We start from the raw sequence: 23343 nt of genomic DNA on the forward strand, positions 1-23343 counted from the left end.
AGTATGTGTGAGAGTGTGTGTGTGTGACTGTGTTGAGTGTGTCTGTGAGAGTGTCTATGTGAGAGTGTCTGTGTGTATGTGTCAGTGGATGTGTGTGTGTCAGTATGTGTGTGTGTGTGTGACTGTGTTGAGTGTGTCTGTGTGAGAGTGTCTGTGTGTATGTGTCAGTGGATGTGTCAGTGGATGTGTGTGTGTCAGTATGTGTGAGAGTGTGTGTGTGTGTGACTGTGTTGAGTGTGTCTGTGTGAGTGTGTCTGTGTGAGAGTGTCTGTGTGAGAGTGTCTGTGTGTATGTGTCAGTGGATGTGTGTGTGTCAGTATGTGTGAGAGTGTGTGTGTGTGACTGTGTTGAGTGTGTCTGTGTGAGTGTGTCTGTGTGAGAGTGTCTGTGTGAGAGTGTCTGTGTGTATGTGTCAGTGGATGTGTGTGTGTCAGTATGTGTGAGAGTGTGTGTGTGTGACTGTGTTGAGTGTGTATGTGTGAGAGTGTCTGTGTGAGAGTGTCTGTGTGTATGTGTCAGTGGATGTGTGTGTGAGAGTGTCTGTGTGAGAGTGTATGTGTGTATGTGTCAGTGGATGTGTGTGTGTCAGTATGTGTGAGAGTGTGTGTGTGTGACTGTGTTGAGTGTTATGTGTGAGAGTGTCTGTGTGAGAGTGTCTGTGTGTGTGTGTCAGTGGATGTGTGTGTGTGTCAGTATGTGTGAGAGTGTGTGTGCGTGTGACTGTGTTGAGTGTGTATGTGTGAGAGTGTGTGGGCGGGATTCTGCGACCACACGCCGGGTTGGAGAATCCCCGGGGCGCTGTGTGAATTGCGCCATGCCGCTCTGACACCGGGGAGCGATTCACCGCAGAGCACAGGGTCGACGCCATCGGCACCGGTGTGGTCGGCGCGGCACCGGCCCCCCCGCTAGATTCTCTGGCCCGAATAGGTCGAGCCGCCGTAGGAAAAACCCCGAGTCCCGCCGGCGCCGCTCTAACATGCTCTGAGCCGGGGGGACCTCGTCATTGAAGGGTCCGGGGGTGGCCTATGGGGAGAGAGGGGGGTGTTCCGACCCCTGGGGGGGGGCCTTCCGATGTGGCCTGGTCCGTGATCAGGGCCTACCGATCGGCAGGCTGGCCTTTCGGGCTGGGGGCCTCCTTTCTTCCGTGCCGGCTCCTGTAGCCCAGCGCCATTTGCCGTCGGGGCCGACGCAGTGAAGAAAGCCACTGCGCATGCGCGGAATCCATGGCACCCAGTTGACCCCAAGGTGGGCCGCTCCAGCACCATGTTGGCCCCCTGTGGTTTGGAGAATCGGGCGCCGGAAGGCCTCTTGACGCTGGAGTAAAACACTACCGTTTGTACGTCGGCGTCAACACAGCCGCTCAATGGGAGAATCCGGCCCTGTGTGTCTATATTGAGTGTGTATATGTGAGAGTGTGTGTGTCTGTTGATGACCATCAATTCAGTCAAGACAGTTTGTACCAAAGAACAGTGGCTTTAATCAACTAGATGTGTACTAACCTGTAGCTTCTCCCGCACTGAGAGCCTGTCTCAGATCGGCCGGTTATATACCTCCTCCGAGGGGCGGAGCCACAGGCGGAGCCAACAGCAACATCAACACATTTCAACAGCAACAACAGTGAGTATATACAATAGTGGATGTCGATGACAATAGTAATAATAGAACAACAGTGAGTATATACAACAGCCACACGTGGCTCACCACATTCACCCCCTGTTAAGAAAAAAAAAGTCCGGCGGGGGTGAAGCGGGCTCATATGTTAACTCTCACAGGAGCCCGTATTGTCCGCTGCGAACGCTGCAGCCCCAGCTGCGCTGTGGGCACAGGTTTCGAGACCTTCGGCTCCAGGACTGGTCGATCTAAATCGAGCCGAGTTGCGGGCGACTGGTAGCGGCAGTGGCGGGATGGTCCCAACATAGGGGCCCCATGAGACACACGTGGCGGGCGGCGTTGAGGATGTCGGCCAAAATGGCGGCGCCCACCGCTTGCACGTGGCGGGCGGCGTCGTACGTGGCGACCAAGATGGCTGCCCCCACTGGTCGCACCAGGCCGACGACACATCAGAAGGGGACGGGCCCGGCAAGCACGATGCCACGCTGCGGGGTCTGTGAGCCTCAGGCCAGGCCTGACAGGCTTTTCATTTTTGGCTTTAGGTCAGGCCAGGCATACCTTAGCAAAGTGCCCTTTCTTGCCACACTCATTGCAGGTCGCGTTTCGAGTCGGGCAACGCTGCCTGGGGTGATGGCCCTGCCCGCAGAAGTAACAATATGGCCCTCCGGAGCTGGCAGGCTGCTGCACGGCGCAGGTCTGGGTCACGGGTGATGGCTGTGCCTCCGACTCCCCCGAAGATGCCGCGTGGTCGGATGGAAAGGCCTCCATGCTCTGGAAGGTCACTTCCAGCGAGGTAGCTAGTTTCACCGTCTCCTCGAGGTCGAGAGACCCTTTCTCGAGAAGCCGTTGCCGGATGTAGCTGGACCTGACTCCTGCCACATAGGTGTCTCGGATCATCAGCTCTGTGTGCTGTACTGCCGTGACCGTCTGGCAGTTACAACTCGCGCAGATATTCAGCCAGCGACTCACCCTGGTGCTGGCGCCGCATGGTCAGGAGGTGTCGAGCGAGTACCTCGTTCACTGGCCTCACAAACTGTCCTTTGAGCAGCTCCACTGCCTCCGTGTTTGAGGCCGCATCCCTGATCAGCCGAAAAATCCTATGGCTCACCCGGGCGTTGAGGAGACGCTGTTTGAGTACCGGGGAGACCACGGCGGCTGAGGAGTCGAGGTAGGTCTCGAAGCAACTGAGTCAATGCTCGAAGATAGCTATAGCTTCAGCTGCCTGCGGGTCGAGTTCAAGACGATTAGGTTTCAGAGTGGCACCCATTGTGGAAATAAAAACTAGTTGATTAAATTGATGACCATCAATTCAGTCAAGACAGTTTGTACCAAATAACAGTGGCTTTAATCAACTAGATGTGTGCCAACCTGTAGCTTCTCCCGCACTGAGACCCTGTCTCAGATCGGCCGGTTATATACCTCCTCCGAGGGGCGGAGCCACAGGCGGAGCCAACAGCAGCATCAACACAACAATTCAACAGCAACAGTAACAGCAACAACAGTAAGTATATACAATAGTGGATGTCAATGGCAATAGTAACAATAGAACAACAGTGAGTATATACACATGTAGCCACATGTAGCTCACCACATCTGTGTTGAGTGTATATGTGTATGTGTGAGAGTGTGTGTGCGTTCTATTCGCTAGCCTACAGTTTATGATCGATGTACGAACCACCATCAGGAAACTCAACTCAATCTAGAAATCGGATGCCATAAGTTCCTGGTCAGCACAGTTTAGCAGCAATAATTGTATAATCAGTGATTCATTGCATGACTACTGACTGACGTCCAGCTCCATCAACAGCTGTGACCCCAATGTTCCCTCTATCTGCAGGTACCTCATATAAACCCCCTATTTACCAGGTGAAAGACCTCACTGAAGCCCCCAAATTCACACAGCCCCCAGCGGACAAGAAGGCAACGGTGGGATTCACCACCAAACTGTTCTGCAGCGTGAGAGGAAATCCCAAGGTAAGAACTCACTCACGCACCTCACTCACTCCATCATTGAATCACTCACACTCACTCACTCACTCACCCACCCAATCACCCACGCACTCACTCACTCACTCACTCACCCACTCACTCACCCATTCCTTCACTCACTCCCTCACTCGCCACTCCCTCACTCGCCACTCCCTCACTCGCCACTCCCTCACTCGCCACTCCCTCACTCACCCATTCCCTCACTCACTCACCCATCCACTCACTCACCCATCTCCTCACTCACCCATCCACTCACTCACCCACTCCCTCACTCACCCACCCAATTCACTGACTAATCTCACTCCCTCACCCACCCCCGCACCACACACCCAACTCACTCACTCACCCAGTCCCTCATTCGCTCACTCACCCAGTCCCCATTCGCTCACTCACCCAGTCCCTCATTCGCTCACTCACCCAACCCTCACTCGCTCACTCACCCACTCGCTCACTCACCCACTCCCTCGCTCACTCACTCACCCACTCCCTCGCTCGCTCACTCACCCACCCCCTCGCTCGCTCACTCACCCACCCCCTCGCTCGCTCACTCACCCACTCCCTCGCTCTCTCACTCACCCACTCCCTCACTCGCTCACCCACTCACTCCCTCACTCATCCACTCCCTCACTCACTAACTCACCCACTCCTTTACTCACCCACCTATCCACTCCCTCACTCACTCACTCACCCACTGTTTGTCTCACCCACCCACCCACTCCCTCACTCACTCACGTATTCCCTCACTCATTCCCGTAACAGGCGCCGGAATGTGGCGACTAGGGGCTTTTCACAGTAACTTCATTTGAAGCCTACTCGTGACAATAAGCGATTTTCATTTCACTCTCTCATTCACTTTCTCACCCATTTCCTCCTTCCCTCCTTCCTTTGTCACAATATATTTTAAATTTGACAGTGTGTGGTCTTTGTTAGGATGTAATCTCTATCCACATCATCCACTTCATTCTTCCACTCACCATGAGTTCGACAGTAATCCTACCCTAACAATTTTCATTTGCTGTCTGCCATTTTTGACAATGGCCACTCAGGTTTTAACTTCTATCTGATTTATTTAAATGTTAATTTCCACGACGGGTCGGAGAATAGCGGGAGGGCCTTCCTGACAATTTTCCCGCCCTCCCGCTATTCTCCCCCCCCCCCCCCCCCCCCCCCCCGCCCAACTCCCGACACGAATCGCTGCCGCCGTTTTTTTACGGCCGGCAGTGATTCACAGCTGATAGATGGGCCGAAGTCCCAGCCCTTTACGCTGTTTTTACGAACGGCAAACACACCTGGTCTGGCCGTTCGTAAAAACGGCGGGAACAACACGCTTTTTATAACCATGGCACCGATTGGCACGGCAGTACCACGGCCGTGCCAAGGGTGCCATGGGCCCGCTGCCCACGCACTATTTCTCCTTCCGCTGCCCCGCAGTATCCATTCGCGGGGCGGCTGAGGGGCATCCCGGCCCGCGCATGCGCGGGTTTCGCGCAAATACGCGATGACGTCATCCGCGCATGCGCGGGTTGGAGTCTTCCAATCCGCGCATGCGCGGCTGACGTCATATGACGCGTCAGCCGGCGCTAACTCCGGCAAGCGGGCTTAACGAAATTCGTTAAGCCCGTGATGCCGGAGCTTGCGGCATCGGGCTGCTAGCCCCGACCGGGGACCAGAATCGGTTCCCGGTCGGGAAGGGGCGCGCCTTACGATTTCTCCCGTTTTGGGAGAATCGCGCCCTGTATCTTTCGCCGACTATCCTCTGCAGTGCCTTAATCAGAAAATCAATTGATGAAGTATAGAACTGGAGTGAATCTGTACAACACTGTTATATTGATGTCCAGATTTACATGCCATAAACATATTTCTCTTCACCCAAAACAGTGTTAGATTGTTTTATTAATAAGGAGCTCAAGTGAATCCAAAATAAATGCCCATCATTTGCATCCAATTGAACACCATTAATATGCAATGAACTTATTGCACTACAACTGTGTATAATACATACTTCATATTACAAACATTCTTTATTATCTTGCAGCCCAAAATCAGTTGGCTGAAGAACCAGATGTTGCTTGATCAAGACCCCAAGTTCCGAATTCTGACAAACGAGGGGATCTGTACACTGGAGATCCGTAAGCCTAGCCCCTACGATGGAGGAATCTACACCTGCAAAGCTGTCAATGCACTCGGAGAAGCAATAGCAGACTGCAGGCTTGATGTAAAAGGTAAGTGAGAATGAATTGGCACATTGCAACTTCCGGGTGTCCCAAAACTGTCAAACGATTAAGGTGCACCACAAGATCCTACTAATGGCCAGATGATCAGTTTCTAGTGATGTTGATTGAGTATTAACTATCGGCTGAGACACCGGGGAAACTTCCCTGCTCATCTTCCAAACAGAGTCATGGGACGTGTTCTAACCAAGTTCAGAAGGGGTTGAATGGCTCCCCACTGCTCCACAACACCACAACAGATATGTTTTGTTTAAAAACATTTATCCTTGACAATTCACACTGTGATCATAAAATAACTAATCTGGTAGGTTTTCTTGAGTTTAACAAGGAGAGAAATTGGCTTTATTGTATTAAAACAATCTGTGTAAAATAACAAAATACTTATACACACTCGCGCACACGCAGATTAAAGGGTAGAAGAGGAGAGATTGGTCAAAGTCTGTAAGAAATAAAAGAAGTTCACAGTTAATCACTTTGAGGCTCTTATGGCTTCAGACTGGATTTGATGGTCTTGATGCTTCTGATTTTAAGATGTAGATGTCCAATTTGGTTGTTCTCTGAGCAACATAGCTGTGGAATTCTGTTCTTTCTTTAAAATCATTGTCTATGCAGAATCGAGATGAAGTCAAGTTAGTAGACGGGGTCTAAAACTTTGTTAGTTGGGTCGACTTAAATGGCACAAAGGACTTGGGTTGGTCATATGATCTCACTCCATCTATTTTGCGTGGGAGATCGGTGTTCCGACCCGGGGGGGGGGGGGGGGGGGGGGGGGGGGGGGGGGGGGGGGGACTGTGCTCAATACGAGTGCGAGCAGCCCCAGTAATTGAGCGCAGGGTTTCCCCTTAGAAGGGGAAAACTTTCCGTATAAAAACTCTGACCTGGGTGCAGTTCAGCAGAGGGTAGCCCTTCAGGGAGAGGAGTTGTATCTTTGTGATTTTGTGTATAGCATAATAAAGTCTGACTGCATCGACTGGGCTTGTACTCTCTGGAGTTTAGAAGAATGAGAGTGGATCTCATTGAAACATATAAAATCCTGATGGGACTGGACAGGCTAGATGCGGAAAGAATGTTCCCGATGTTGGGATGTCCAGAACGAGGGGTCACAGCCTAAGAATAAGGGATAAGCCATTCAGGACTGAGATGAGGAAGACGTTCTCTCAGAGAGTTGTGAACTTGTGGAATTCTCTACCACAGAAAGCTGTTGGGACAGTTTGTTGAATGTATTCAAGAAGGAGCTGATGTGGCCCTTGCCAGTCGAGACCACTAGGTTCAAATCAGTTTTGTCTGTTTCAAAAAGGTCTGTTTTTAGAAGTTCAAATTCATGTTTCCAGCTGATAGGCTGAAAGTCAATATTTGACAGAAGTACATCTTAGAACCACGGAAAGGTTATGATGGAGAAGGAGACTTCCATCAGAGCAATGATGTCCTTCCTGTAATGTAGTGACCATAACTGTACACCAAACTCCAGCTGTGGCTTAACCAGCGTTTTATACAGTTCCAGCGTTACATCCTGCTATTGTGTTCAATAACTCGCCTAATAAAGGAAAGCATTCCATACATTTTCTTGATTATATTGTCGACCTGTCCTGCCCTTCAGAGAGGACTTTATATCCCTGGATCACTGGGATCATTTCTGGGGAAACTGGGATTTATTACAAGCAGTAAGGTCTACATCTGAACCAGAGAGGGACTGACATTATTTGGGGTGAGTCTGCGTGTGCTTTTGGGAGGAGTTTAAACTAATTCGGCAAGGAGAGAGACACAGACTGTTAGCAGAAAAGAGACATAGCATAACACAGTAAAGCAATCGAGTCAGAGGGAATACAGCTGTATTACATTTCAAGGGAGTAAGACCAGGGTGAATGGCCTCTACTTTGATGCCAGGAGTATTACAGGTGAAACAGATGAGTTAAGGTGAGGACTGACATGTGGAATTATGATATAGTAGCCATCACGGAGACATGGCTGAAGGAAGGGCAGAACTGGCAGCTCAACATCTCAGGATATAGAATCTTCAGGTGAGACAGAGGAGGGGGTAAAAGAGGAGCAGGCATTGCATTATTAGTTAAGGAGTCAGTTACTGCATTATGGAGAGATGATATCTTGGAGGGGCATCAAATGAAGCTTTGTGGGTAGAGCTTCGGAATAAAAAAAGGGTAGCCACATTGTTAGTTGTTTATTATAGACATAGAACAGTACAGCACAGAACAGGCCCTTCGGCCCTCAATGTTGTGCCGAGCCATGATCACCCTACTCAAACCCACATATCCACCCTATATCCATAACCCTACAAGCCCCCCCTTAACCTTACTTTTATTAGGACACTACGGGCAATTTAGCATGGCCAATCCACCTAACCCGCACATCTTTGGACTGTGGGAGGAAACCGGAGCACCCGGAGGAAACCCACGCACACAGGGGGAGGACGTGCAGACTCCACACAGACAGTGACCCAGCCGGGAATCGAACCTGGGACCCTGGAGCTGTGAAGCATTTATGCTAACCACCATGCTACCCTGCTGCCCCCAATATAAACATTGTGTTCCTGCCTCCACCTGATGTGCGGTGTGATGTTTGCCAGACTGTGCTGCAGAAGCCTGTCCACTGACATGTCCCAACAAGGTGTGTGTATCTGCGCTGGTGAAGGGTGAGGATGACAGCTGTGGCCCTCTGAGGTTTTCCCCTCAGACACAATACAGGGGCCATCGGGATGGGCTGCGCGCTGATTGGAGGACCTGCGGGAGAATGGATATGTGGTCAGTGGGAGGGATGGGTCAGTCAGTAAGGCAATTACAGCTCACTTTTGACAGGTCCTCCAGGTGGAGCCCGATGGTTCCTCACCTCTGCGACATCCATCAGCCTCCGCGTGGCTGACCAATCTGTCCTCTGTCACCCCAGTCACCTCCAGGGTACACTCCTCAAATGAGGAGGGGATTCCAATGGTTATGGGAGAGTTTTTCCTGAGGAGACACAGAGAGGGCATCGTTAGCCACACGCATGATTCACAGTAGGGGGGGCGGTGTGAAGGAGGGTTGGGGAGGAGTTGAAGGTGGAGGGGGTAGAGGAAAGTCTGGGGGCCGCAGGGGGAGTTGGGGGTGGATGCTCCCGGGGGAGGGGACGATTCATTGGTATCTACTTACTCGCTGTCTGGTGTAGGTCGTTGACCTTCTTACGGCATTGAAGGCCAGTCCGCCTGGCCACATTCCCCAAGCTGACAGCTGCTGTCACCTCATCCCAGTACTGGCTGCCTTGTGGCTCACCCTCCGGGATCCTTTGGGGGAACAGGACATCCCTCCTGGCCTCCACAACATCGAGCAGCCTCCCCAGGTCAGCATCCCCGAATCTTGGGCTGGTCTCCTTGGTGCCATTACCGCGAGCTGGGTGGGTTGGCTGAGCAAATGCAGCTTAGGTGCTGCACAACCTTGTTAGCGGGGGGCTGGCGAGCGCAGTCCTGCGAATCAGCTGGCGAGCCTTCATTGCAATGAGAAGCTCGTGAGGCTTCGTTAAGTGGACTAATTAATGTTGTCTGCATCGCTAGGCCAAGCGCCAGGAAGCTCGTGGCACTTCCCACTCAATACCGCACTTAGAAGCTTTTGTGGAGAATCGTGCCCAATGTTTCAGATCTCTATGACTCTTCTACAGAACTGGAAGGAGGCATTGCTGCATCTGGTACTGGGGCCAGGCCTCTGTGGTTTCAGAAATACAGCATTCAAAACCTTTCTAGGGAAAACGTGCAGGAGAGAGAGAGAGAGAGCGAGACCTTGTTCCTGTGCTTTCAGGAGTCAGACTGAAGCTCATTGGAACTGTGAAAACATTCCATTGGGACAGTATCCGATCACCTCCTGCTACCAATTGGCCACCAGTTAATCAATCAAATCCAGTCTCAGCCCATCTCTCTCTCTCTCTCTGGTGTGAAAAGTCTGAAGCTCCTGTTCGGACAACAGAGACGTGGACAGTGTTCTCTCCTGTAACTTCTGAATTCCACTTTCTCTCTGCTGCTTGACTTAAAGATGCATACCATTAATCATCCATGGATCAAAAATGATAACGGCAAAATAAAAGAAAGGGAAAAGAAGGGAATAAACAGGAAGGGACCTTACAACAGAGACAATGATGGTTATATATGCTTGTGCAGGGCAAGGTTAGAATGCTTCATGAGTTCACTGTTTCAGTGTTTACAGTGAGGAAGAGAATGCTGATTAAATACTGGTAAAAGCAGAAATAGTAGAGGTAATTGATGGGATTAAAATTGATGGACAGGAAATTTTGGAATTGCAGAGAGTAGATAAGTCACCTGACCCAGATGTTTTGCATCCAGGTTGCTAAACAAAGTGGAAGTGGAGATAGTGGCAGGATTTATCATAACCTTTCTTAGATATGGGGGAGCTGCAAAATGATTAGAAGGCAAGAATAAGTGTTGACCAAGATGGGACACCACAGCCCCGAGTGGCAGTTGCACCAGCTCCTCTGGGGAAGTGGAGCAGGATCGATGTGTAAGGACCCGAAAGATGGTGAGCTATGCCTGGACAGGGTAAAGCCAGAGAAAACTCTGTAAATCCATAGCAGTCAGAATCAGAATTATACAGTGCATAAGAGACCTTTCAGCCCATCGAGTCTGCACCGGCACGTGAAAAACACCTGACCTGTCTACCTAATTCCATTTGCCAGCACTTGGTTCATAGCCTTAAATGCTATGACATGCCAAGTGTTCATCCAGGTACTTTTTAAAGGATGTGAGGCAACATCCCTCTACCACCCTACCAGGCAGTACGTTCCAGACCGTCGCCACACTGGGTAATAAAGCTTTTCCTCAAATCCTCTCTAAACCTCCTGCCCCTCACAGTGAATTTGTGCCCCCTCATAACTGACCCTTCAACTAAGGAGAACAGCGGCTCTTCATCCACCCTGTCCATGCCCCTCATAATCCTATATGCTTTGAACAAAAACCCAAGCCTACCCAAACTCTCTTCATAACTTACATGTTCAATCCCAGGCAACATCCTGGTGAATCTCCTCTGCAACCCCTCCAGTGAAATCACATCCTTCCTATAATGTGGTAACCAGGATTGCAGACAGTACTCCAGCTGTGGCCTCACCAATATTCTATCCAGCTGCAACATGACTTCCCTGCTTTTGTAATCTATGCCTCGCTTGATAATCATTTTGCATCAGTCTATTGCCCTTCTGCCTTCAGAGATCTATGGTCAAACACTCCAAGGTCTCTTTCTCCCTTGGAACTTCCCAGTGTCATGCCATTCATTGAATATTTCCTTGTCAAATTACCTCTCCCAAAATGTATCACCTCACATTCTTTCAGGGTTAAATTTCATTGCCACTTACCTGCCCATTTGACCATCCCGTCTACATCTTCGTGTAACCCAAGTCACTCAACCTCAGTTAATTACCCAGACAATTTTTGTGTCACCGTAAACCTACTGATTCTGCCCCCCACATAGTCATCCATGGCGTTTAGAAAATTCTGAATAATAGGGGATGCTGTGCTACGCCACTGGACACTGGCTTCCAGTCCTGACATGTAAATCAGTCATCTGAACTTTGTATAGGGGCGAAAGACTAATCGAACCGTCTAGTAGCTTCCCTCAGGATAGCTGGTACTCATCCACACGCAGTTTTACTCGGTAAGGTGAATGATTCAAAGTCTTGGGGCCGAACCGATCTAAACCTATTCTCAAACTTTAAATGAGTAAGAAGCCTGGATCACAGGCTGGAACCAGTGTGGAATGCGAGTGCCTAGTGGGCCACGTTTAGTAGCAGAACTGGCACTGCGGGGTGAACCAAACACTGGGTAAGTTCGCAGCCAATGCCAATGCTCATCAGACCTCGCAAAAGGTGTTGGTTGATACACACAGCAGGAAGGTGGCCATGGAAATCAGTATCTTGGGCCGGAGAATTGCCAGGGGGGCTGCTGCCAGTGGCCACCAACTGGCGCAGCGCGATTCCCACCCCCGCCAAATCCCCGGCGCCAGAGAATTCAGCAGTCGGCGGGGGGCTGGATTCACACCGCCCCCCCCCCCCCCCGTGATTCTCCGACCCAGCAGGGGGTCGGAGAATCCCACCCAAGGTTTTCGGGAGGAGTTGCAGGGAGGCTATGAGGGAGAAATATTTAACGCAACAAATGGGAATAACCTGGGACCCGCTGCCGACAAAGCTGGTGGAAGCGGAGAGGGGGAATGATTTCAAAGGCTAATTGGATGGGCACATGATAAAACAAAACTTGCAGAGTTTAGGGGGTACAGCAGGAGAATCAAGCTCCCCAGATTGCACTGCAGAGTATTGGCATGGGCTTGATGGGTTGAATGGCTTCTTTCTGTGCCATAATGACTCTATGAGGAAATAGAAGAGATCTCACGATGGATATACTCACCAGGAAATGTGTTTTCTACAAGAAGTGCTTGAATCAGAGGGCGAGACAGTCCAGCTATTCACGCTGGCAGGATTTACCAGCCCCACTGATTGTGTACCCCCCCCCCCCCCCCCCCGGGCAGCGAGGGGTGAATTCAATGGGAAATTCAATTGACAGGGGAGGTTGTGGAAGTAGATAAACAAACGGCGTTCAAAAGGCACCTCGACAAATGCATGGATAGGATGGGTATAGAGGGATACGGCACAAGGAAGAGCTGAAGGATTTGACCAAGGGTGGTATCTTGATTGGTACAGGCTTGGAGGGCCGAAGGGCCTGTTCCTGTGCTGTTTTGTTCTTTGTTGATAGCGGCCGAGGTGCAGAACTACAGAGTAGTCCTGACTGGGACTGTTTTTTGCAAATATGTTCTTCTGGGAAATAAAACATTTTTTGACTCTCCTTTCTGGTTTCCTCTCTGACTCCTACATTGGCGATGAGGATGAAGTGGACCTATAGTAGGCAACTGCTAACCATTTTAAGCACAATAACCTCTCTTCACAAAGGAATAAGGTTTGCACGTTTTGAAAATGCCCTGGGGTGTGTGCACTTTTTGAAAAGACGATCGGTATCCTTGGGGATGATTGCCAGAAGGTGATTCTTCTCAGCACCTGTTGGGGGGCCCACTTTCAGTATCATAAAGAGCCTGATGTTAACCCCTGCGGCCCCAGACTCCGAGACATTCGAAGAGTTAGTGCCACCGTGACAAACCATTTCGACCCCAAGCTGTCAGTTATCGTATGGAGGTACCAATTTACTGTGACCGAGAGAACCCCAGGAGATTCCGTTACCAAGTTTTTGGCGCGATTATGCAAATTGACGGAGTTTTGCAATCATGTGCCATCCCTACCCAGGATGCTTCAGGAAACTTACCGCCTGACCCAAGGGAGATGCCAGCCCAGAGCCCAGACCCTCCACTCAGAACAACCTGATGATGTGGAATGTGTGTAATTACATTGCATTGCCGCGTCACAAGTTGCCCCCATCAGGATTACAGTCCAGGTGAACGGCCACCCGTTAGAGATGGAGTTGGACACGAGGCCAGAGTTTTAGTAATAGGGAGGCAGACCTTTGAGGGAATCAGGACTGGAGTTCAACAGTTAAGTTTGAGGGACACAGAGCCAAGGCTGGTTCGCTATATGGGGGAACGCCCAACCGTAGCAGGCATCACAATGACCCCAGTCACTTATGGACAGCAGTCCGTTAGGTAGCCGTTAATAATAGTGCGGTGCACCGGACCAAGTCTGCTGGGCTGTGACTGGCTACAGCACCTCCAGCTGCACTGGCAACAGACCTTCTGGATGGGCACCAGAGGACTTTATGAAGTCTTGGGAAAATGTCCAGAAGTCTTCCAGGAGGGCCTGGGCAAGATTAAAGGTGCCATGGCCAAGATATATGTGGACCCTGAGGCCCAGCCAAAGTGTAAATCGAAGAGGAACTCAACCGATTAGAAGGCTTCAGTATCATCCAACCAGTGGGGTTTGCTGATTGAGCATTGCCAACAGTCCCGGTACTAAAACCTGACAGAAAAATACACCTGTGCGGAGATTATAAATTGACCGTAAACAAAGCTCCTGACGTGACCCCGAACACCTCCCCCAAGCCTTAACTCACTTACAAGCAGTCTTGGCCCATGCCCTGGCACCCCTGGGCACAATCCCCATCGCATGAGAAGTGCCAGCTTGGTAGTCTTGCTACCAGGACTTGGTAGTGCTAGGCTAGCACCCAGATGGAACTGCCAGGCTGGCAGCGTCAGGGTATTTGGATGGCACCAGCAGTGCCAGGATGTCACCCTGCCCAGAGGGCAAGTGCCTGGGTGACCCCCACGAGTGCCATACCGTCTGGTCCACGTTTGTGGAGACCAATACTGAACAGCACTAGCCTGAGCTATCCAGGGCAAGGACGTTAGATCCCATGCCTTGGTTAGATCTCAGAGATACTTGGTAGAGTGAGACTAGGTGTCGCACTCTAATATGCAGATTTGCCAGAAAGTGATCCCGCCCACAAAGGGCGAGATTCATATTGGGGGGGAAAAGGGATCTCCCGGCATCTACCAGTCTTGCCACCCTGCTGTTCAGACGCAAAGTGGCCGGTACATGTTGGCCCAGATTGTAACGCCTCGCGAGACCTGGTTAGATCTTATGAGGTGCACTGGCCATCGGGAAGCCTGGTGGAGGTTTCTGCCAGCATATACCGGCCGCCGTTTGGGTGAGAGGCAGCCAGTATATCATGCCAAAGTGTGGGTGAATACCGCTGTGGATCTTAGCCAAAAAGCCTTCGTGATACGCCATGCCAAACTCACCCAAAATGAGAGAAATGTTTTGCCTGAATTCCGCATAGAGAATGATACTAAGTGAATTGCTCATTCGGAGAGTTTGTGCAGGCATGATGGGCTAAATGGCTTCTCGCTGCGCTATGATAATCCTGTGACCCTGACTCTAGTCCAGATTTCAGTGGAATTTTAAAACACCATTTTGTGGTTGAGGAAGTTGCCGGGTTATCAGGAGAGAATGGACAGTGAGATTAGTATTGGGTTCAGATTCATGTTCAGAATGGACTGTGGCTCAACTGGTAGGGTTCTCAGCTCTGTGTCTGAAGGTTATGTTTTAAGCCCAACTTCAGGACTTAATGACTAAAAATCAAGGCTGGTACTTCAGTGCACACTAAGTTGATAAGATATAGGAGCAGAATTAGGCCATTTGGGCCATTGAGTCTGCTCTGCCATTTGATCATGCCTGATCTCATTCTAGCCTTAACTCCATAGTCTTACATGTTCTCCATAACCCTTCAACCCATTACCAATTAAAAATCTGTCTAACTCCTTCTTAAATTTACTCACAACTGTCTGAAGGTTCTGTTTTCCAGCTGAACAATGAAACCAAGGTGGTGACTGCCTCTCAGGTGAAGGCAAATGTTCCTAGGGGATATTATTTCCCCAGGGTCTTAACCAATATCATTGTAACAGGCGATCCGGTCATTAACTCATGTTATGGGCAGCACGGTAGCACAATGGGTAGCACAGTTGCTTCACAGCTCCAGGGTCCCAGGTTCGATTACCGCTTGGGTCACTGTCTGTGCGGAGTCTGCACAATCTCCCTGTGTCTGCATGGGTATCCTCCGGGTGCTCCGGTTTCCTCCCACAATCCAAAGGTGTGCAGGTTAGGTGGATTGGCCATAATAAATTATCCTTGGTGTCCCAAAAGTTTAGGAAGGGTAATGGGTAACAGGAATAGGGTAGCAGCGTGGGCTTAAGTAGGGGGCTCTTTCCAAGAGCCAGTGCAGACTCGATGGGCCGAATGGCCTCCTTCTGCACTGTAAATTCTATGATCTATGCGAGTTTACTGTGCACTAATTCACTGCTGTGTTTACTACATTACAACACTTCAAAATGACTTCATTAACTCTAAAGTGTTTTAAGGACCGTTGCGTGCTTGGACCCCAGCTTGTCACAGTATATATTAATGATTTGGATGAGGGAACTCAATGCAATATCTCCAGATTTGCAGATGACAGCAAGTTGGGTGGGAAAGTGAGCTGTGAGGAAAATGCAAAGATCCTTCATGGAATTTGGACAAGCTCAGTGAGTGGGCAAATGCATGGCAGATGCAGTATAAGAACATAGAACATAGAACATTATAGCGCAGTACGGGCCCTTCGGCCCTCGATGTTGCGCCGACCCATGAAACCATCTGAAGCCTATCTGACCTACACTATTCCATTTTCATCCATATGTCTATCCAGTGACCACTTAAATGCCCTTAAATTTGGCGAGTCTACTACTGTTGCAGGCAGGGCGTTCCACACCCCTACTACTCTCTGAATATAGAAACTGCCTCTGACATCTGTCCTATATCTACCACCCCTCAATTTAAAGCTATGTCCCCTCGTGTTGGTCATCACCATCCGAGGAAAAAGACTCTCACTGTCCACCCTATCTAACCCTCTGACTATCTTATATGTCTCTATTAAGTCACCTCTCAGCCTTTGCCTCTCTAACGAAAACAACCTCAAGTCCCTGAGCCTTTCCTCTTAAGACCTTCCCTCCATACCAGGCAACATCCTAGTAAATCTCCTCTGAACCCTTTCCAAAGCTTCCACATCCTTCCTATAATGTGGTGACCAGAACTGCACGCAGTACTCCAGGTGCGGCCGCACCAGAGCTTTGTACAGCTGCAGCATGACCTCATGGCTCCGAAACTCAATCCCCCTACAGATAAAGGCTAGCACACCATATGCCTTCTTAACAGCCCTATTAACCTGGGTGGCAACTTTCAGGGATTTATGTACCTGGATGCCAAGATCTCTCTGTTCATCTACACTACCAAGAATCTTGCCATTAGCCCAGTATTCTGCATTCCTGTTACTCCTTCCAAAGTGAACTACCTCACACTTTTCCGCATTAAACTCCATCTGCCACCTCTCAGCCCAGCTCTGCAGCTTATCTATGTCCCTCTGTAACCTATAACATCCTTCAGCACTATCCACAACTCCACCGACCTTCATGTCATCTGCAAATTTACTAACCCATCCTTCTACACCCTCTTCCAGGTCATTTATAAAAATGACAAACAGCAGTGGCCCCTGGATAAATTCAGATAATTCGGATAAATGTGAAGTTATCCACTTTGGAAGCAAAAACAGGAAGGCAGATTAGTATCTGAATGGCCATAGGAGAGATGAATGTGCAACGAGACCGGGAGTCCTCGTACACCAGTCACTGAAGGTAAGCCTGCAGGTTCAGCAGGCAGTAAAGAAGGCTAATGGCATGTTGGCCTTCATAGGGAGAGGATTCAAGTACAGGAGCAAGGATGCCTTGCTGAAATTATACAGGGCCTTGGTGAGGCCACACCTGGAGTATTGTGTGCAGTTTTGGTCTTTTTATCTGAGGAAGAATGTTTTTGCTGCAGATGGAGTGCAGGGAAGGTTTACCAGACTGATTACTGGGATGAGGAGACTTTAAGTCAGTTAGGGTTATATTTGCTGGAGTTGAGAAGAATGAAGGGCAAACTAGACAGAGTAGATGCAAGAAGGACGTTCCCGATGGTGGGGGAGTCCAGAACCAGGGGGTCACAGTTTGAAGATATGGAGTAGACCATTTAGGACTGAGATTATGAGAAATGTCTTCACCCAAAGAGTGATCAGCCTGTGGAATTCTCTATCACAGAAAGTAATTGAGGGCACAAGTTATGTGTTTTAAAGAAGCAGTTAGATATAGCTCTAGCAGTGAAGGGGATCAAAGGATATGGGGACAAAGACAGGAAAGGTTACTGAGTTAAATGATCAGCCATGGTCATAATGAATGGGGGAGCAACTCAAAGGGCCAAATGGCCTCCTCCTGCTCCTATTTTCTATGTTTCCATGACATTTCAGTAATCTGGGCACCATATTTAAAGGCTGCCTCTGCACAACGCTCGCACTCCTCAGAGAATAGGATGCTGCTGGGACTGATGGCCGCCAAAGTCAAGAAACATGCTACCCTTAAATTTAGCGGTGCCTCTCTCAAGTGGAAACCCACTGTGATGCCTCCCACCCCCACTCTGCACGAAAACAATCAAGCAAAGTCGCCACTCCAGCAGGGGAGGCAGTTCAGGAGTGCAGAATCTGGGAGGCTATAAACGCGGACAAAATTGTAACATTGAGGAGCTACCTAAACAGGAGCCAATGTGAGTAATGCTGTGAACAATGGGAGGATAGATAAGTAGGACTTGGCGTGAGTAAGGACACAAGCAGCAGAGGTTTGGACGGCCTCATGTTTACAAAGGGTAGAATGTGGGAGACCAGCCAGGAATGAGTTTGAATCAAACTTTGAGGTAAGAATAGCATGAATGAAGGTTGAACACAGGCATGGGACAAGTCAGGTGATGTTCCAGAGGTGGAAATAGGTTGGGCGAGATCAGCTGTTCAGGCCGGAAGGATCTCCTGGCCCTGCTGATGGCGCACCCCCACTGCGTCTTTCACAGTGGCATGGGGTGGATTCAATGGGAAATCCTATTGACAACGGCAGGACCAGAATATCCCGCTGCTGGCCAATGGCGGGCAACCTCCCAATGCCAGGAAACACACCGCAGAGAGGCCAGAGAATCTCGCCCGTCGTCTTTGTGATGGAATCAATACAGGATGGTAGCTCTTCAGAGTCAGTTAGCATGCCTCATGTACCCTCAGAAAGTGGCCAATGAGAGGTGGCTAGGGGACAACAGCAATGGGTGATTCAACGTTGAATCAACCTGGAATAGTTTGGACACATGCATGCTGACAGTTAGGCGTATCTTCGGGGAGAAGGTGGAGAAAGGCGCACTTGCGGAAGGTACCCAGACTGGGGAGTGGATAATGAAGCTCAAGGAGTAAGGCTGACGCGACTAACCTTCAAGGAGAGAGGCAGAGAGAAGTCCTGGAGCACCATCAGATTGAAAAAAAGAATTGAACAGTGGGATGACTGGAGGGCTGTGAGTTGATTGCCCAGTGAACTTTGCTGCTGAGAGATTGAATCTCAATAATTGGGAGTTGATTTGACATGTACTGAAGTACAGTGAAAAGTATTTTTCTGCGGCCAAGGGAACGTACACAATACGTACATAGTAGACAAAAAAAGAATAATTGACAGAGAACATTGAAAAATGGTACATTGACAAACAGTGATTGGTTACAGTATGGAACAAGGGGTCAAATAAAGCAAATATTAAAAATATTAACAATTGATAGCAAGTTAGTATCCATTTGTAAGTTTAATGTAAGATGTATTAAGTATTCATAAGATTTATGAGTATTAATAAGGTTAACTAATAGTAGTGTTTATTAGTATTAGTAAGGTCTGTTACCATTAGAAAGGTTTATTAGCAGTAATGAGCTTATTAATTAATAAATAGAGAAATGACAGGACTGCTGCAACCTCGACTGGCACATCCAGTGTTCAGTCAGAACTCTCGAACGCTCAGTGTATCTGGGAAGTGTCAGCAGCTGAAGGCAGTTCCAGCTCTGACTTTTGGAAATTGACGAGCAGCTAGTGTCAATGTGCCACATCTTCATAGTTTGAGATCTTCATGGATAGCATGTTGGTAGATGCAATCATTCCATAGCTTAAAGGAGAGAGGAAAGGGGTGACCACCAGACAGTGGCTAGGCAGGTAGTGCAGGTGTTCCCTGAATGCATCTCACTCACCACCTGGGGGTGCAGCCAGAGCCAAATTCATGACATGATGAATAGTTTAGATGCGCAGGGGATATAAGGAATACTGGAATAGCAATAGTAATGGTTCAGGGAACTGTTATGGACCAGGGTTTAGAGAACCCTAAAGTGTATCATGGAGTTCACCTGACCCACAACTTTTAGTAGATTGTGGTATGGGGAGCACACGGCCCACTCTACAGGTGTGGTACAGCAGAAATTGAAAAGTATTTTACCTCCTCTGATAGTGATACAAACACTTCACTAGCCCTACCTACCAGCTTTGTTTGAATCAGTAATACTCACATGTCCTGTGGCCATTTCATTTAATTAGCTACCTTCTCAAATGAAATGAAAAAGACTTCTACCTCCTCCTCATCAAACCTTGGCAATGCTTGGACATATTTAAATAGCCTTCGACTTTGACGCTCTTTCTCACTATCCTCATCACTATCCACCAACTGTACGTATTCCTTTACGTCTGCCAATTTTAACTGACTGTCATGTTTCATGGCCATTTTCTGAAGTTCAAACTCTCTCTCTTTATCTTTTACCCTGATCTGTATCTTTTCTTTTTCTTTTTGTTCTGCTAGGGCTATTCTTTCTGTTTTCCTTTTTTCTCTCTCTTTCTCTCTCTTTCTTTTTCCTCTCTCTCTCTTTCGTATTCAAGCTGCTTTAATTCTTTCTCATGTTCCATTTGTTTAATTTGTAACCAAACTTTTACCATTTTCAATGAGTCAAAATGTCTTTCAGACAACATTAAATGCTTAGCCACCGCCATAATTACCTCACCTTTTCGCATTTTGTCAGGTAATGTTAACTGCAATGTTTTTGCCAAATCTAACAGTCGGCGTTTAGACTCTGTCCCTGAGGTACTGTGTGTGACCGCCTCCACCCCCAAAAACATCCAGCCTCTGAAAGAGCCATTGTCCACAAAAGACTCTCTACTCAAACTGAAATACCACACCTAAAAAGCACCCACAATATGCTCACCCCTCACTGTCTTTAAGTTCACTAAGCCAATCCAATAGATAGACTTTTATCCCCCTCGAACCCCCAATTTGTTATGAGCCAGGGTTTAGAGAACCCCAAAGTGTATCATGGAGTTCACCTGACCCACAGCTTTTAATAGATTGTGGTATGGGAAGCACACGGCCCACTCTACAGGTATGGTACAGCAGAAATGGAAAAGTATTTTTTAAAGCAAAACAATGTTTATTCTATGAACTCAAGTTAACCTTTTTAAAATATACAGTGAACATCTTAGCAACCATTAATTCAAATACAACCCCCAAAGAATACAACACTAAGTAATCCTTTAAGCTTTCCTTTTAACATCCATAAGACTTGAAACACCTTTTACCAGAAGCACATCAGGTTAAAGTAACTACTGTTATTAGTTTTAAATCACCAGGATCGATTTACAGTCTTTAGATTACAGAGAGAGATTCATACACCTTCTGGCTGTGACTGAAGCTATCCAGCTCTGAAAACGAAACTAAAACACACCCTGCAGCAAACAACCTGAAACAAAAGTAAAACCTGACAGACAGCCCAGCTCCAACCACTCTCTGACATCACTGCAATAAAAGACACCCAGTTCTTAAAGGTACTCTCACATGACAGAACAGACACGTGTTTCTGGAGCTGTGTAGACGTGACTCCGGGATAATGTGTTGCCTCCCTGCTGCCAAGGTCAATGTTGTCACTGAGTGACTGCAGAGCACCCGGGGGTGGGGGGGATTGCTGTAATACACATTGGTACAAATAACATAGATAGAGGAATGAGGTCCTGCAGTCAGAATTTAGGGAGCCGATAGGAAATTAGCAAACAGGACCTTAAAATAGAAGGATAAAGCAGATGAATGTATGACTGGAAAGATGATGCAGGAGGGAGGGCTTTAGATCCCTGGGACACTGGGACTGGTTCGGAAGGAGAGGGGACCAACTGTACAGGCCAGACAGATTTCACCGAAACAGGGCCGGGACTGACTCCCTTGTGGGGAGTTTTGTTAGTGTTGTGGGGAGTCTATAGGCTGCCAACTAATGGGAAAGATGGAGAGGAACAAATTTGCAAATAAATCACAAGAGATGCAGAAAAGATGGAGTAGTAATAATGGAAGACTTTGGGCTGGCTTCTCCAGTTTTGAGGCTATGTCCAGAGGAAGTGTCTGGACTTACGAACAAAATGTCAGCACCGATGCTCTGCCCGGTGGTGGGGACTAGCAGCCACACCAGGTAATGCAGAAACGGATGGAGAATGGCCGTGTCCGTGACCTGTGGCAGCCGCGCCATACAACATGGTGCCGGCTACGTGCGGACCTGGCCTGCCAGAGTGTCCCCCTGAACCCTCCTTGCCACCCCTGGATTCACCCTTCCCCAACCCCACCAGTCCCCCCAGCCCCCGCTGAAATCCCCCCTGCCAGCAGAATGGCTCCACACCCGCCACGACTGTGGTGGCGCTGGACACAGTCCGCAGCTGCCACGCGAGGACCCCAAAAATTCTGAGCACCCGCACATTCTGACGCCATCGGGAAGCCGGCCCATCGGGAGCGGAGCGGCCTCAGATTTTGCCGTAAAAATGGATTCTCTGGCCAATCGCTGAATGCGATTTCGGCATCGGCAATTGGAGAATCCCGCCCAGTTTTACTCCAAATATAGGCTGGCAAATAATAGTGTGAAGGGTAGAGTGGCAAGAGTTTCTAGAGTGCCTTCAGGAGAATTTTCTAAAGCACTCCGTGTCCAATGAGAAGGGGGGCACTAACAGACCTGGGGTGGGATTCTCTGACCTCCCGTTGGGCCGGAGAATCGCCGGGGGGGGGGGGGCAACGTGAATTCCGCCCCCGCTGGCTGCCGAATTCTCCGGCACCGGGGTTTTGGTGATTCTCCGGCCCGCGATGGGCCGAGCGGCCGCCCGTTTTAGTCCGGTCCCGTCGGCGTAAGTTAGACTTGGTACCTACGGGCGGGGCCTGGCTCTGCTAGCGGCCTCTGGGGTCCTCGGGGATGCGCGGGGGGATCTGGCGGGCCTGTGCCATGGGGGCAGGCTTTCCCTCTGCTGCTGTGGACCTCCGCCATGGCTGGTACGGAGACAAACCCCCCTACGCATGCACTGAGATGACGGCAGCACATGCTGGCATCCCATGCATGCGCCAACTTACATCGACCGGCGGAGCCCCTTCGGCACCGGTTGGGACGGCGCCTAGCCCCTGAAGGTGTGGATTCCGGCAGCCCGACGCCGAAGTGGTTCACGGCATTCCTCGGTGCTGGGACCGCCCACCCCGCCGGGTAGGGGAGAATCCCGCCCTGGTTCTTGGAAATGAGCTGGGCAAAGTGGATCAAGTGTGAATAGGGGAACACTGGGGGACAATGATCATGGTATATATTTTAGGTAGAATATGGAAAAGAAAAAAGAACAGTCCTGTGTGAAATTAACGACCTGGGGGAAAGTCAACTTCAATGAGGAAAGGTTGGACCTTGGCCGAATAAATTAGAGTCAAAGGTTGGGAGGAAAAACAGTTACTGACCACTGGGCGACTTTGAAGGAACAGATGATTACGTAGATACACACATAGAAGGTAGGACCAGGAGGAGGCCTTTTGGCCCTTCGAGCCTGCTCTGCCATTCATCATTATCATGGCTGATCATCCAACTCAATAGCCTAATCCTGCTATCTCTCCAGAACCTTTGATCCCATTCTCCCCAAGTTCTATATCCAGCCGCCTCTTGAATATATTCAATGTTTCAGCATCAACTACTTCCTATGGTAATGAATTCCACAGGCTCACCACTCTTCATGTGAAGAAATGTCTCCTTATCTCTGTCCGAAATGGTTTACCCTGAATCCTCAGACTGTGACCTCTGGTCCTGGACACACCCATCATTGGTAACATCTTCCCTGCATCTCCCCTGTCTAGTCCTGTTAGAATTTAATAA

The 23343-nt window shown here is 49.3% G+C and overlaps 1 protein-coding gene across 1 annotated transcript in view; it reads left to right on the forward strand.

Moving 5' to 3' along the window:
- The window catches only part of LOC119978160 (myosin-binding protein H-like), a 226472-nt gene that overhangs the window by 168909 nt on the left and 34220 nt on the right, over positions 1-23343 (forward strand). Inside the window, exons 8-9 of the mRNA XM_038819597.1 lie at positions 3449-3585; positions 5636-5822. Of these exons, the coding sequence (XP_038675525.1) occupies positions 3449-3585; positions 5636-5822 (324 nt within the window). The remainder of the gene's footprint in view (positions 1-3448; positions 3586-5635; positions 5823-23343) is intronic.

This window comes from Scyliorhinus canicula, chromosome 15 (assembly GCF_902713615.1).
Source record: "Scyliorhinus canicula chromosome 15, sScyCan1.1, whole genome shotgun sequence".
Classification (NCBI taxonomy): Eukaryota; Metazoa; Chordata; class Chondrichthyes; order Carcharhiniformes; family Scyliorhinidae; genus Scyliorhinus; species Scyliorhinus canicula.